Source organism: Oncorhynchus nerka, linkage group LG10 (assembly GCF_034236695.1).
Source record: "Oncorhynchus nerka isolate Pitt River linkage group LG10, Oner_Uvic_2.0, whole genome shotgun sequence".
NCBI classification, from domain to species: Eukaryota; Metazoa; Chordata; class Actinopteri; order Salmoniformes; family Salmonidae; genus Oncorhynchus; species Oncorhynchus nerka.
This window is the reverse complement of record NC_088405.1, coordinates 45,954,729-45,967,861: the sequence shown is the minus strand read 5'-3', so window position 1 is coordinate 45,967,861 and position 13,133 is coordinate 45,954,729. Positions and strand designations below refer to the sequence as shown.

Sequence of the window (13,133 nt, the reverse complement as noted above, 5' to 3'; positions counted from 1 at the left end):
GCACATTGTCGTTATTAGCCATCTTCTGCTACCAATGTTAACTCAAAATGACACAACGACAAGGTTCCAGTTTAACAATTTTTACTAAACCTTATTAGCACACTACATGGTTGCCATTGCACTCAGGCCAGGTTCATGAACAACGAGACTCCTGCGCAGATGCACTAATAACAGATTTATAGCCCCGTAATAACATAAATATAGGGATACTTAAATCATGAACTTAACAAGAAGCATGTCCACTATTATTGTCATACATGGCCCTGTTCTGTCAACATGCACACTTCCCTCCCTGCTACCTTGACGGAATCACTGCTCTAACATGGCTTGATAGGTGAATGCAAGTGATTCATTGATTATATTTCCAAATTTCACAGAACCAGTCATGTCATATCAGTGATACCTTCAAAGATTGCTGCATTTAAAAAGTATCCACTCAGTTCCAAAATGTTCCCCCTGTCTATCGATGACTGACCACTGCTTATTTGAGTACTAGGGAGGAGAAACAATCCCCATAGTGCTAATGTTAATCTATTTAATTTTTTTGTGTAGACCAGGGGTGGGAAATTCCAGTCCTCAAGGGCCTGATTGGTGTCACAGTTTGCAGCAGTCCCAGCTAACACACCTGACTCCAATAATCACCTAATCATGATCTTCAGTTTAGAATGCAATTTGATTAATCAGCTGTGTTTGCTAGGGATGGAGAAAAAGTGTGACACCAATTAGGCCCTCGAGGACTGGAGTTGCCCAACCCTGGTGTAGACCATGAAGGCCCCAAGGATTGGAATGCAGCCACTGTGACTTAAATTAATCCATTGTACTGTTGAATAGTCACAGTAGACTAGTAGAGTGTACTGTAGGTCCCACTAGGGCATTGGTGGTCAAGAAATGTTGTCAGCCAGTGATTGTCAAGCAAATAACTGCCGGTCTCACGGTAATTGACTGGTAATTTACATCTTCTGGCTTCCACGGCATAGCCTACAAGCCACCAATGCAGACATTTGGAACATCTACATTTTAAAAAGTCTAATAAATCTATTTAATATAGCTTACACCATCACAATATATCCATTATTTAATTTAGACAGATCTAAAGAAACATGATATGAAGAAAATGTAGTCTATTTCAGAAGAATAGAATAGCAAACTGTTGTCCTTTTGTTAGGTCCTGATCTGACTATGCCATATGGCTTTGGGCTACACTAGTTCATTTAGCAGACAAGATTTGCTTAAAATTCCTTGTCATTATTTTATATTATTTTATTTTATAGTATGAAGAATACAGTTGAACATATCTGAATAAAATAAAAAGGATATTTTCTCCAAATGATTTCCGAGAGTGTGCGCACATGCGGCTATTCTGTGTTGAGCAGTTAACGAAGAAACAGGTCCTCCTCTATACTTAATTTTGAGTTATTTATGTAACATTAGTTGTGATACAAATGTTAGACTATTTGTTTAGATTTTTTTTTTTATTCTACGGCTGCATGATGCGACTAAATGTTCCAAACATACTCTGAGACAGTTGTGGGATGCGATAGATCCCAAATGAATACAACCACTCGCATCAAAAAAACTTTTAAAAGCAATGAGGCTGATGCAACAGATCAGAACTTAAAATGTTGATAAACTCTTAGGTTATCTCTTCACATTATAAGCGCAGCAATACACACACGGCAGTAGGCTATAAGCGCGAATGTTCTAAAATGCAATCAATTAGTGGGAAAACACCATTCTCAAAGTTGACCGCAAATGCGATTATGCATGTAAGGGAACACCCCCCTGAAATGGACAAAAATTCATGGGAAGTCATTGGCACTGGACAAACCATATACACGGTGTCCAATAGCACTCAATTTAGGAGTCGTTTCGTTCAAAGTTGATTGCAAATGCCATATGGCAAATGCCAGGTGTAACACTTTAAAAATCCAACAGGTGGCGAGTGCGCTCCCCCGTGGTTTTTCCTATTGCAAATGCAACACAAGTCAACATCCAAAAGTAAAATTTTGAAAAAGTGAAAAAAAAATCTAAAACCTAGCAACCCCTTTAAAACCAGTTGAAGCTATGGGGGCGCTATTTCATTATTGGATAAAAAAAAACGTGCCTGTTTTAAGCGCAATATTTTGTCACAAAAAGATGCTTGACTATGCATATAATTGCCAGCTTTGGCAAGAAAACACTCTGATGTTTTCAAAACTGCAAAGATATTATCTGTGGGTGCCCCAGAACTGATCTTACAGGCGAAACCAAGATGCAACCTCAAACAGGAAATGAGCAGGATTTTTTAGGCTCTGTTTTCCATTGTCTCCTTATATGGCTGTGAAAGCGCCACGAATTAGCCTGCCCTTTCTATCGTTTCTCCAAGTTGTCTGCAGCATTGTGACGTATTTGTAGGCATATCATTGGAAGATTGGCCATAAGAGACTACATTTACCAGGGGTCCGCCCAGTGTCCTTTGTTGAAATTGTTGCGTAATCTCCAAGCTGCTCGCATTCATCCATGTGATTGAGACAGAGAGGAGACTTCCAGGAATGATATATCATGAAGAGATATGTGAAAAACACCTTCAGGATTGATTCTAAACAACGTTTACCATGTTTCAGTCGATATTATGGAGTTAATGTGGAAGAAAGTTTGGCGTTTGGATGAATGAATTTTCGTTTTTTTTTTGGTAGCCAAACATGACGCAGAAAACAGACCGATTTCTCCTGCACAACTAATCTTTCAGGAAAACTGAACATTTGCTATCTAACTTGAGAGTCTCCTCATTGAAAACATCCGAAGTTAAATTATTTATTGAATGTTTTTGCTGGTTTTTGTGAAAATGTTGCCTGCTAATGCTAACGCTAAATGCTAAATGCTAACGCTAAATGCTAACGCTAAATGCTAGTTTGCTATGGTTGAGAAGCATATTTTGAAAATCTGAGATGACAGTGTTGTTAACAAAAGGCTAAGCTTGAGAGCAAATAGATTAATTTCATTTCATTTGCGATTTTCATGAATAGTTAACGTTGCGTTATGGTAATGAGCTTTGAGGCTGTAGTCACGATACCGGATCCGGGATGGCTCGACGCAAGAAGTTAAAGTGCTTTCTGGACCGTTTTTCAAAATTATTTCGATTTTTGTGACAATTACACATGTATAAGAACTGTATCAACATACTTTAGTCATATTTTATTATCATTTTTTAAAAACTTGTGCATAAGGCATATGTTTTCTCCATTTGCAATATGATTTCATAGGAAGTCAAAAGTCAAAAATAGCAAAATTTTTGAAAAAACTTCACACACCCTTAAAAAAAGCTTTCTAGAACGTTTTTCGAAATTGTTTCGAATTTTGTGTAATTACACACAATTAAGTACTGTATCAACATACTTTAGTCATATTTTATTATCAGCATTTTTATTTTTAAATGTACTTGTGCATTTAAGGTTTTGTCCATTTGCAATATGATTTCATAGGAAGTCAAAAGTCAAAAAAAAATTCAAAAACTTATCACCCCCTTAAAAAAGTGCTTTCTGGACCGTTTTTTGAAATTCTTTCAGTTTTTGTCAATTAATCATGTGTAAGAACTGTAGAATATACTTTTGTCAACTTTTATTGTCATATTTTTTTTTTTTTACTTGTGCATAAGGCATATAAGGCATTGAAACATATTGCAAATGCACGTGCATTTGCAATATGTTTCAATGGGCATTTACCATCACGATTTGGCATGCTCAAAAATCATGCAGAATTGCAAAATTGACTGACCTGATGAACACAGGATGGCCGGGCAGTGATAGTTGTGTTGACTTCATTATGTCCATTTGGTGATGTTTTTTCACTGTTGAATCATATTGCAAGTGCACGTGCATTTGCAATATGTTTCAATGGGCATTTACCATCACAAATTTGACATGCTCAAAAATACTGCAGAAATGCAAAATTGAAATGCAAAAGTTCTCACTGTCACCCAAAAGCAAATGACATTGAGCGCCTGGCTTCATTTGGGTCCTACTTTTTTTCAAGGTCGCTGCACTCAGAGCGAGCTACAGTCAAGTGGGGCGTCTCGTTGAACTTGGCACAGTCTGGAGACTAGGTGATGCCATTTTTAGTGTTGATTTCAGAATGCCATTTTGGTGATGGTCCCTCTCCGTTTAAACATATTGCAAATGTACAAAAGTCAACTAGCAAGTCAGTGTCCATCAGTCAATAGACTATGCTAGACAACCCTACTCAACCACAATCCCAATACCTACTAAACCCCAATACAAAAAACACACCAAAATAAACCCATGTCACACCCTGGCCTGACCAAATAAATAAAGAAAACACAAAATACTAAGACCAAGGCGTGACACCGACTCATTGAGAAGCCAACCATCACATATTTCAGAGCAGGCCCATAATTCAAAGCGCCTTCAGTATAAAATATAATAAAAACGTAAAACACATAGTTAGGTTCTAGCTGCGGGTCCAGTTCGGACATAATGTGTAGGCCTATGTGAGGCGACCCCGAATCCCGTGTTTCGGCTCGATAGGTCCTTCGGTGAGGTCGAATTGTGCTTCTCACCCTAACAGTGATTTTAACCACTTCCGGTTGCTTCAGGAAGCTTAGAATCGACACAGGTAGACCTCATAGTGTACTGATGGACTGTCATTGAAGACAGGTTCATAAGGCATTCATAACCCACATAGGCTTCAGGTTGACTTTAGAGGAGCAGGCAATGTATTCCTATGGAAAGAGATGTCATTGTAATCTGTGAGAACAAAAAACCCTGATTTACTGTTAAGGGTTAATGCCACACAGTCAAGGTTAGGCTTGCACAGTTCGGGAGGACCTCAGGATCGTACCTGAGGACGAATTGTGCTTCTCACCCTAACGGTTCTCTCACTGTCACCCAAAAGCAAATTACATTTAGGTCCAGGCTTCATTTTGGGCCTACTTTTTTTCACGGTCGCTGCACTCAGAGCGAGCTCCGGTCAAGCGGGTCATCTCGTTGAACTCGGCACAGCCTAGAGAATATGTAACTGCCAGTGCAGGCTCTGTGTGTCTTTAAGCACCTCACTTTGTCACTCCATCCTTGCTGTGTGTGTGTGTGTGTGTGTGTGTGTGTGTGTGTGTGTGTGTGTGTGTGTGTGTGTGTGTGTGTGTGAAAGCTTTTCTTTGACATCTGTTGGGAGAAATGACTGACTTGCAGTTCATGGGGGTTGCCTAATCACACATATGAAGTTTTGAAAAGATCTGACCTTTTTAACCCTTGGAAACAGCACCTATGACACAATTTTAAGGCACATCCGGTTTACACAGGAAGCTGAAAGTGAACACATATCCTCCTTGGGGTAGGTAATTATAGAATTTTGAGTTTTACGGATTTACGCTAAGAAATTACTTATTTACGGAGTGTTTAGTGAGTGTATGTTATTTCAGAAAATCACAGAAATCTCGCAGAGCTCCGCAGCACACTTTAAAAAGATTCGTATGAACACCCTGCAACTGGATCTGTAACTGTTTAAAATGTCTGGTTCTTTTTTTATTGACACCGTTGGTTCCTTTACTTTTTAAATTATTGCTCTATTTTCATTTTGGACCTTTAATCCCAGAAAAATGGCCATAACTCAAAAACCGTTGAGGCCTAGACGCCATCTTGTTCGGGGCCAACTGCCCATTATGCCAAACCTACGCTCACCAAGTTTCGTCTTTTCCATTTTGGAGATAAGGCCACGTTGTGATTCGTGATGTTTTGTACATTTGCAATATGATTCCATTCGCCCTCTTGTGGGATTTATCGGGACAGCGGAAGAATGACCAAAATTGTATTATTTTATAAAACGGAAACCGAATGTCCGAGAGAGTTCGTTTGATGACTTCCCGGTAGATTCGGCCCTGCCGCACGGCTCGACGCCGTCCGCGAATTTTACAAACGTTTTCAGACGTCTGGTAAGGGACCGTACATTTGCAATATGGACTTTCTCACTAACCATATGGCGAATGTCAAAATGTTCCCTTAAGGTATGCAATGCTTTATTATAAAGGTAATTTTATGGTGAAAATGATCTCCCCCAACCTTTAAACTCACACACTGCCTATGTATGCCAGTTAGGCTCTACACCGGTTGTAAAGCGGATTAATGTGCTCAATTTTAAGAAGTTATTTGGCCACTTTATTTATGATACAAACCTTATAAATATATCGGCCTATTGGCTAGGCTACAATGTGTTACTACAATTTGAAAAAGTAGAGAAAAAAAGGCATGCACTGTTTCTTGCCATCAAATCAAACTTTATTTGTCATATGCGCCGAATACAACAAGTGTAGACTTTACTATGAAATGCTTACTTACAAGCCCTTAACCCAACAGTACAGTTCAAGAAGAGTTAAGAAAATATTTACCAAGTACACTAAAATCAAAAGCAATAATAAACAGTAACACAATAAGAAAAACAATAACGAGGCTATATACAGGGGGCACCGGTACCGAGTCAGTGTGCTGTGGTACAGGTTAGTTGAGGTAATTTGTACATGTAGGTGGGTGTGAAGTGACTATGCATAGATAATAAACAGCAAGTAGCAGCAGTGTACAAAAGGGAGGGGGGGCCCGCCTTTTCCTGTAGTTCACCATCAGCTCCTTTGTCTTGCTCACATTGAGGAAGAGGTTGTTGTCCTGGCACCACAGCAGTTCTCTGACCTCCTCCCTATAGGCCGTCTCATCGTTGTCGGTGATCAGGCCGACCACTGTTGTGTCGTCACCAAACCTAATGATGGTGTTGGAGTCATGTTTGGCCACGCAGTCGTGGGTGAACAGGGAATACAGGAGGGGCCTAACTACACACCCCTGAGGGGCCCCAGTGTTAAGCGTCAGCGTGGCAGACGTGTTGTTGCCTACTCTTACCACCTGGGGGCGGCCCGTCAGGAAGTCCAGGATCCAGTTGCAGAGGGAGGTGTTTAGTACCAGAGTCCTTAGCTTAGTGATGAGCTTCGTGGGCACTATGGTGTTGAATGCTGAGCTGTAGTCAATGAACAACATTCTCACCTTTTGTCCATGTGAGAGAGGGCAGTGTGGAGTGTGCTTGAGATTGCGTCATCTGTGGATCTGTTGGGGCGTTATGCGAATTGGAGTGGGTCTAGGGTGTCCTGGAGGATGCTGTTGATGTGAGCCTTGACCAGCCTTTCAAAGTACTTCATGGCTACTGACGTGAGTGGCATGGGGTGGAAATCATTTAGGCAGGTTACCTTCGCTTCCTTGGGCACAGGGATATGGTGGTCTGCTTGAAACATGCAGGTATTATAGACTCGGTCAGGGAGAGGTTGAAAATGTCAGTGAAGACACTTGACAGTGTACACGATGGGCATCATTCAGTGATAATACATAATTCACAAGTGAAAGGCTAATGTTATCACCCATCAGACTTTTCTTAATTCAAGTTTGTCTTTACATATACTAAATAATACTATATGTGTGAAATTAGTTTTGATTTAGAATGGACCATAATCATTTACCTGTCTCTGAACAGGGTCAGGGGAAAAAATTAATGTCATCTATGTACTTAAATAGCAAATGAAGGACGCTTTTCCCATGATTCATTTTCATGCCAGCCAGGTAGGCTATACTCCTGTTTTAAAGTGAAGCAATTTGAGGAATAAACATAGTAGGCCTAGATTATCCTCCTTTTTAATAAAGGCCACAATGTCATAGCCTATAGAAATGTTGCGCAACATGAGCTCATGGGCTCTCGTGAGTGTTTAATTTGATTTTCGAATGCATTTGCATTGATGTCAGAGTGATTAGAGGGACAATAGAGTGCTGAGTACCAGGAAGTTATCAAGTATGGTAGGCTACTAATGACCATCAGCGACATCAGAGCTTGACTAAACGGTCACGTTGAATTTGACTGCGGTCATGAATCATGACTGCCCAGTGACCATAACATCCCTAGGTCCCACAAGACTGGAGGGACTGAATCAGGTTGCCTCTCCCTTTATATGTTGCATAAGCCAATTACTCGCGGTGGTGTAGCTAGGACTTACACTGTGGTAGCCGGAGCACAAAGGCGTCTATGCTGCAGGAAACAATCAGCTCTTCTCACTAAGGCAGCACTGTTACTGTTATGTAACCTTCAAATAGCATCACACACACAGACATGCTCTCTCTCTCGTGCTCTCGCTTTCTCAGATAAGCTTTATTAGCATGAATGATAAATGCCACTGTTGCTAACGCAAAGTTAGATAATGACAACAATAACAATAAAAAAAAAACAGTAATACTGATTACAGAAAGGGGAAAACATATATGTTCTCTCTTTGTCTCTCTCTGTCTCTCGATCTCTTGCTCTCTCTCATACATACACATACACACACACGAGGCCGCACTTTCAAAGAGTGTCCAATAACTCAAATGCACGAATCCCGTCATTATTACTTTGGAAACACAGAAAGCAAAGCCCCCTCTCCTCTCAGATGCCCCAGTGTTGGGTTTCTGCTAGGAAGGTCTACAACACTGTAAACAACCACGTCATTAACATTCCTGTATGGATACAAAGGTTGTATACATGGTAAGTGGCATTGCAGTCTTTGCGTCATTTGTACTCAAAAAGAACACATACTCTAACAAAACTGTTAACCCTAAGTATAGTGTAGTATGAGTATGAAACATGGAATTACTCTGAATGATCAGTGAACAACATTTTACTGTACCTGTTTTGGTGCATTATGTCTTTGTTTACAAGCAAAACTCTGAGTTGAGTTGATTATGAAATGATGGTAAGCCAGATATTGTGTTTTTATCCAAGCCGTTATCCAAGGCTTGTGACCAAACCATCACATGCATGTAAGCCCCATGACCCGAGACGTTTTTCGCTCTTTCTTCCAATATTTATTGTCGAACAGTAACAATCCTTTTTCTCTCTCTCCCTCCCTCTCCTCTTTTCTTTCAACCCTTACCTCTCCTTCTACTCCCCCTTTCGCTGTTCTCTCTCCTCTCGCTCTCTCTAATGAATTGAAATGGCATTATTTGAATGGAGAGTGTAACCACATACATTACCAAAGCAAACATAGAGGAACATATTAAATCAATGGTGATGGAAATAAGTAATAACACTGCCCCTCTCTCTACAGTTCAACACTGCCACTCCCCTGAAGACATTTTTGTTCTGCTGGGGACCCTATGGAGTTCTGGCCTTTTACGCTGCTGTTGAGAATGCCAACCTGGTCTCTCCCAAGATAAGGATGGTGAGGACAATACACATGTGCGTGCACACACCACACACATACACACACACACACACGCATCTAATCTAACAGTAGACCGCATATAGATTTCTCAAGGTCATATTACTTTGTCTATGACAAAAGTCTTTGACACCATTTACCAAATACACAAACACCCTAAAGCAAATACAATACTTTTGGTTTCTGTGTAACGTAGTAGCCATTAATTGCACTGCTTGATGATCTAACAAATGGTCCTTTGGTCCCCAAAGGGGCCATTACACTACTTGTGTAGTGCAATGGCCCATGCGGGAATCAAGCTCACAACTCTGGTGTGCCAAATATCATACTCCAACCAACTGAGTCAATCAAGCCCTCTATATATATCTGTATTTTATCAAACTTGCTGTACAGTACTTTGACACAAATGTGTACCACCTTTTGAACTTGCTAGTACTGAGACATTGACATTGCTCTGTTTGGCTTTGTGTTTGTAGCTAGCTCCTATTCTGGCGAAGACCTCTCCCACCTTCAACGTTTTCCTATATGCCCTGGGCAATGAGAACTACAGAGGAGGCATCTGGCAGTTCCTTACTGGGGAAAAGATTGAAGAGCCTCAAATTGACAACAAGACTAAATAAACTAAGCATTCGACAATCACATAAACATGTTTTTTAATTTAACTAGGCAAGTCAGTTAAGAACAAATTCATATTTACAACGATGGCCTAGGAACAGTGGGTTAACTGCCTTGTTCAGGCAGAGGAGTTGATCTAGCACCGTTTCGGTTGCTGGCCCAACGCTCTAACCACTAGGCTACCTACCGCCCCAAACAATCTGTCCTTGTGGTTTTCTAACAGGTACGAACGTTGTCGTGGATTCATTCATGTCAATGGACCTGGACTTCACCTTATTGCATTTGTGTGTGTTTGTGTGCAAGTCAAATCAAATGTATTTATATAGCCCTTCGTACATCAACTGATATCTCAAAGTGCTGTACAGAAACCCAGTCTAAAACCCCAAACAGCAAGCAATGCAGGTGTAGAAGCAAGTGACATTTTAGTCAGGGGTTAACGTAGAGTGATATTGTGGTTTTTGTTGTGACATTGGGATGTATTTTATGTTCACATTGTCATGCCCTGATCTGTTTCACCTGTCCTTGTGATTGTCTCCACCCCCTCCAGGTGTCGCTTATTTTCCCAAGTGTATTTATCCCTTTGTTTCCTGTCTCTGTGCCAGTTCATCGTGTATTTTTCCCATTCTCCTTTTGCTATTCTCTTTTTGATAGTCTTCTGTGTTTTGACCCCTGCCTGACTGGACTACTTTCCCGCCTGCCTGATCATCCTGCCTGCCCTGACCTTGATTCTGCCAGCCCTTCGGTACTTTTTGAACTCTGAAATGTTTTTGACCCTTTTGCCTGTCCACGACCATTCTCTTGCCTTACCCTATTGGATTATTAAATATTGTTGGACTCCAACCATCTGCCTCCTGTGTATGCATCTGGGTCTCGCCTTGTGTCATGATACACACTCTAGTTTAGGATGGGCTGTTTGCAGTAGATACATCATCATGCCCACGGCTCCTATATTGTTCAATGTTGTGAAAATGTTAAGCTTTAAATGATAAGCAGTTGTTACAGTTATTACATTTCAAGCCTGTTGTCAGACTTGGGCAAAAAAATATATTATTTTAAATGAGATATTAATATTTTATATTATTATATAAATTATTACTTCCTGTCCAGCTAAAATAGCCTACAACATATTTAATCTCCATTGACTAAAATAGATAATTTGGTAACACTTTACTTAACCTCTTGAAGCTAGGGGGCACTATTTTTATATTCGAAAAATAACATTCCCAAATTAAACGGCCTATTTCTCAGGGCCAGATGCTAGAATATGCATATAATTGACAGATTAGGATAGAAAACACTAAAGTTTCCAAAACGGTCAAAATCTTGTCTGTGAGTTAACTGAACAGAACTGATATTGCAGGCTAAAACCTGAGGAAAATCCAATCAGGAAGTGCCCCTGTTTTTGAAACCTCTCTGTTGTTATGCATCCCTATTGCCCATTTAAAGGGATATCAACCAGATTCAGGCTTTTATTATGAAGAATGAGCGTGAACGACCACATTGCGTAAGTGGATAGGTGGGGGCTCTCAGAGTGAGTTGTGCGCAAAAGAGAAAGGTGGCCATTGTTACTCCCGGTCCTAGTGAAAAGCCAACTGTCCCGGTTCATATATTATCAAATAGATATTTGAAAAACACCCTGAAGATTGATTATAAAAAAGTTTACATTTTTCTATGGACATTATGGATATATTTTGGAATTTCTGTCTGTGTTGTCGTGACCGCTCTTTCCGGTGGATTCCTGGGCATAACGCATCAAACTAACGGAGGTATTTGGATATAAAAAATATCTTTATGGAACAAAAGGAATATTTGTTGTTTAATAGTGACTCCCCATCCCGCATGAGGGAGCGTAATCATCGACTGACACTAATTAGCATAACGCAACGGACATAAATATTCCTAGAAAATATTCCTATTCATGAAAATCACAAGTGAAATATATTGAGACACAGCTTAGCCTTTTGTTAATCACCCTGTCATCTCAGATTTTCTGATTTTCAAAGCTAGAAAAGCATTTGTGTAAGTTTATCGATAGCCTAGCATAGCATTTTGTCTAGCTAGCAGCAGGTAACTTGGTCATGGAAATCAGAAAAGCAATCAAATTAAATTGTTTACCTTTGATGAGCTTCATATATTTTCACTCACAAGACTCCCAGTTAGATAGCAAATGTTCCTTTTTTCCAAAAATATTATTTTTGTAGGCGAAATAGCTCTGTTTGTTCTTCACGTTTGGCTGAGAAATCACCCGGAAATTGCATATATATTCCAAATTAGCTCCATAATATCGACAGAAACATGGCAAACGTTGTTTATAATCAATCCTCAAGGTGTTTTTCAAATATCTATTCGATAATACATTTACATTTACATTTAAGTCATTTAGCAGACGCTCTTATCCAGAGCGACTTACAAATATATCAACCGGGACTGGTGGCTTCTTAGTAGGATAGAGAGAAACAATGGCCGCATTTGTCCTTTACGCACCAAACACTCTGAGAGACTTCAGCTGACCACTGACGCAATGTTGACGTTCAGGCTCATTTTTCAAAATAAAAGCCTGAAACGATGTATTGTGACACTAGACACATTAGGGAAGCCATAGAAAAAGTAATCTGGTTCATAGCCCATTCACTGCTCAATAGGGACGCATAGGAACGCAGAGCCTTCTAAATAAGAGTCGCTTCCTGTTGGATTTTTCTCAGGCTTTCGCCTGCAACATTAGTTCTGTTATACTCACAGACAATATTTTTTACAGTTTTGGAAACATTAGTGTTTTCTATCCTAAACTGTCAATTATATGCATATTTCTTTTATTTTTTTATTTTTTTTATTTTACCTTTATTTAACCAGGCAAGTCAGTTAAGAACACATTCTTATTTTCAATGACGGCCTGGGAACAGTGGGTTAACTGCCTGTTCAGGGGCAGAACGACAGATTTGTACCTTGTCAGCTCAGGGGTTTGAACTTGCAACCTTCCGATTACTAGTCCAACGCTCTAACCACTAGGCTACGCTGCCGCCCCATTCTAGCACCTTGTCCTGAAAAAATATCCTGTTTAGTACGGGAACGTTATTTTTCCAAAAATGAAAATACTGCCCCCTAGTCACAAAAGGCTAACTGGGAGTCTCGTGAGTGAAAACATCCAAAGATCATCAAAGGTAAACGATTAATTTGATTGCTTTTCTGATTTTCGTGACCAAGTTACCTGATGCTAAGTGTACTTGTTGTTTTGTCGAGCGATCGATAAAGCATAATTTCAAAATCTGAGTCGACAGGTGGATTAACAAAAGGCTAAGCTGTGTTTTGC

The 13,133-nt window shown here is 40.0% G+C and overlaps 1 protein-coding gene across 2 annotated transcripts in view; it reads left to right on the top strand.

The window, feature by feature from the left end:
- Window positions 1–10,666, top strand: part of LOC115135382 (RPE-retinal G protein-coupled receptor-like) — a 41,687-nt gene extending 31,021 nt beyond the window's left edge. Inside the window, exons 6-7 of one of the 2 annotated variants that reach the window (XM_029670028.2) lie at window positions 9,098–9,211; window positions 9,688–10,666. In XM_029670028.2, coding sequence (XP_029525888.1) covers window positions 9,098–9,211; window positions 9,688–9,831 — 258 coding nt within the window. In that variant the 3' untranslated portion in view covers window positions 9,832–10,666. Of the gene's footprint in view, window positions 1–9,097; window positions 9,229–9,687 lie in introns of both variants that reach the window. The other variant, XM_029670029.2, reaches the window with a different exon arrangement.
- The last annotated feature ends 2,467 nt before the right edge of the window (window positions 10,667–13,133 follow it).